At 42.6% G+C, this 3,221-nt stretch overlaps 1 protein-coding gene across 2 annotated transcripts in view; it reads right to left on the bottom strand.

Moving 5' to 3' along the window:
• The window catches only part of CLCN4 (chloride voltage-gated channel 4), an 85,116-nt gene that overhangs the window by 42,937 nt on the left and 38,958 nt on the right, over positions 1–3,221 (bottom strand). For both annotated transcript variants that reach the window (XM_017509921.2, XM_017509920.2), the window contains exon 6: positions 1,715–1,837. In XM_017509921.2, coding sequence (XP_017365410.1) covers positions 1,715–1,837 — 123 coding nt within the window. The remainder of the gene's footprint in view (positions 1–1,714; positions 1,838–3,221) is intronic.

Here is a 3,221-nt window from a genome sequence, read left to right as displayed (position 1 = left end):
AGAAAGAAAAGAAAAGAAAGAAAAAAGGAAAAATAAAAGAAAAAAGAAAATGCAAATTTGTTCCAATGCTGCTCTTGTTAGGGAGGAATCTGAGCATAATGCAAATTTTATGTCTATTTATGCAGATTTCCTCAGGAGAAATACCAGGTCAATGTAGAAAATTGCACCCAGCCATGTAGGAAAACACAAAACACACGTGAGTGGAACATCTACCAGTTCACACATACACCAGGGTGTCACACCTATCTCTTCCTGCTGTGTCAACTTCCCCTCCAGTTTCAGATAACCTTCCTTATGCCCTTCACAGTAATGCACAAGTCACAGCCCTTCCAACACCCACTTCCACAAGCAAACTTCAAGTTCTTTGCAGAAAGTGACATATTTGTTGTGGCATTTATATATTTCTTAGCCATTTAATGTGTACAACTGTGCTCCTGTGTTTACTAGGTTCCTCTTTTTGTCATATGTGTCAGTGATGAAGTTTTGTGTATTTGTGCCCCTAATTCATGTTCCCCATAAAGCCCTGTGGTTTCTGTTGCGTGATTTTGCATGACATGATGATATTTAGAAATGCGTATGCTGCATTATAGCAGAGCTGGCTGTGCTGAGAAAATAGGATGGTAATACAGCTTGTTTTCAGGTTCCTGAGGCAATATGTTAACATCAACCATCAAAAATTCAGCACGACATATTAAGACTTCTTTTTTCTATCTTTCCTGAAATAAGACCATGCTGAATTTTGCCTCTGACTGTCTTTTCATGACTGCAGCCCTTTCTGCAAACTGCCTGGACCACCATCATGGTTGGAGGGCCCTCCCAAAGGGTGTGGATTTACTGCCATACTCGGCCCAGAACGACATCATCAAACTCTCTAGCCCACAGCCTGTGGACATTGCTAAGGCACCAACCCGAAGAAGAACTGAACTGCATGGATTACAACGATAATACCAGAACTTTTAAAATTACTTCTGGCTAAAATTTCCACCATCAGGGCTTTTCAGGAATCAGCTCAATTATCATGATTCTGCCCAGTAGGTCCTCGTAGGTATCAAGTTTGGTCTTGGGCACTCCCCTTGATCAGTGAGGTCACTTCCCTTATACTTTGGTTACATAAAAGTGCTGAAAAGTATTTATAAGAGCTCAAAATTCATGGGGGGACATTCACAGTGAATGTACTGAAGGCAGAATTCAGTTTTTTAAACATTGCTATTAGCTTGCCACCAGAAGAGCAAAACATGGCAAGAGAAGTTTCATCGTCAGTGAACTTTCACAGCAACAAACCTCCGCTATTGTGTCTTTCACATTACATCACAGATGCACTGATGAGTTATCATAACACCATGTTTAAGTGTGTGGTTAATGAACTCTGATTCCACAGGCTTTAAGAGTTATGCCTGGTTTACAAAGACAAGGCTTTTATCATCTGAGAAGCAATAGTGCAGAAATCTTGAAGACGGTGTATAAATCCCAAAGTCAGAATGCTGGGTTCAACTCACAGCTTACCAGCTTGGTTACTTTTGAGGCAAGTTACTTAACCTCTCTATGCTTTAGTTTCTGCAACTATCAAATGCAGAATAATAGTACCTACCTCACAGTTTCATTGTGAAGCTTAATGAGTTAGAAGTAAAATGCTTGGAGCTGTGCTTCGCACGACAGTGCTGCAAAAGAATTTGCTGTTCTTATTATTGGCACAAAAAGTTCAGCCAGAACTCACCTCTGGTATGCCAGAGCCACAGGCATATGGTGCAAATACACGCACCAGGGAGACGGCCAGAAATGCAAACAGCAGCGCCCATAGGATGTACATTAAGTAATTCAGAATGTAAGCACTGGCACCCTAGACAACAGACACAAAACAAAAAAGGAAACATTAGCCACAGCAGACCTGAGCAGCAGACCCGAACCCTCCCCATCTGTCTTGGCAACAAAAGCTTTGACAGGATTGGGCAGGTTTGGTCCCTGTCCTGTATAAACCAAAAGGCCAGCGTAGGTTTATCAGCTGTTGCTATTGCTACAGTCAGTACACACAAACAGAGCAGCGGGCGTTTCTCCGGGAGCTGTTTACACACATCTTCTACAAGGGAAGGCTCAGCAGCAATGGCAACCATGGATGATGCTTGGTTTTAATCACCACTTGCATAGAGTTAATCAAAGGTGTAACGTGGAAAATCCTGCCTCCGAGACCCTGGCAGATTAGTTTTGTCTTGTCTGTGGTGACTTGATCTCTCTTAACTTTCATTAAGGCCACACCCAACCACAGCAAGCACCTGCACTGCCAATGAATACGGGTCGGGCCTGTATTTTAGAATACCGCTGCTCAAGGTGGGGTGCATGGTCCAGCTGCATCAGCCTCCCCTGGGAGCTTATGAGACATGCAGACTGTCAGGCCTCACCCCAGAACTCCTGAACCAGACACCAGACACTCCTGGCTGGGGCCCAGATAAATGTGTTTTAACAAGCCCTCCAGGAGGTTCTATGTGCACTAACATTTGAGAGGCGCTATCAGAGGAGAAAAACATGATCATTTTCAGAGTAATTCATTGAACCATATCTTCCAAATTATCTGATGTGTGGAGAATGTCTTCTGAAACAAACATACAATCTGAGGTCCTATGCGGGAAGGGCCTGGTCTGCTGGGTAGAGACCACACTTCTCTAGGCTCAGCTTCTTGCCACCATCTGGATTACTTAAGTAAGGGGGGCAGGAAAGCAAGGTCACCTACAAATCAGACTATGGACAGCCACATGTGTGCCTATTAAATGCAAAAACATGTTCCGAGAGACTGCTCTGGCCTTTATAAGCACATATATTCACATCCTATGTGGTGAGAAATCGGACTAAGAAATACCTTTCACCCACTTAAATATGTACTTTTTGGAGGCTAAAAATAACTCTCACTCTTACTAAAGGTAATTCTTCGAATCAAAGTATAAATCTTAAAAACAGTTGAAAAGATGGATGGCTGTATTTCCCAAAACACGCATTGCAAGTAGGAGAGTAGAAATAAAATATGGCATATGGCCAATTCTGTCTGCCCGCTCCCATCAACCCAAGTACAGAATTTCTTTTTGGAAGTAATGGAGACCACTGAGAACGTGTGAGATTTCAAGATCCCTGTCTACTTCTGAGATTTGAAGGAATTAATTTTCAATTCCACTGAGAAAGAGGTTTAGCAAAAATGGCAAAGTGCATTCCAAATGTCTTCAGCTGTGGTAAGTCAG

This window comes from Cebus imitator, unplaced genomic scaffold (assembly GCF_001604975.1).
Source record: "Cebus imitator isolate Cc_AM_T3 unplaced genomic scaffold, Cebus_imitator-1.0 Scaffold426, whole genome shotgun sequence".
NCBI classification, from domain to species: Eukaryota; Metazoa; Chordata; class Mammalia; order Primates; family Cebidae; genus Cebus; species Cebus imitator.
The sequence above is the reverse complement of the archived record's forward strand: the minus strand, read 5'-3'. Positions and strand labels throughout refer to the sequence as shown.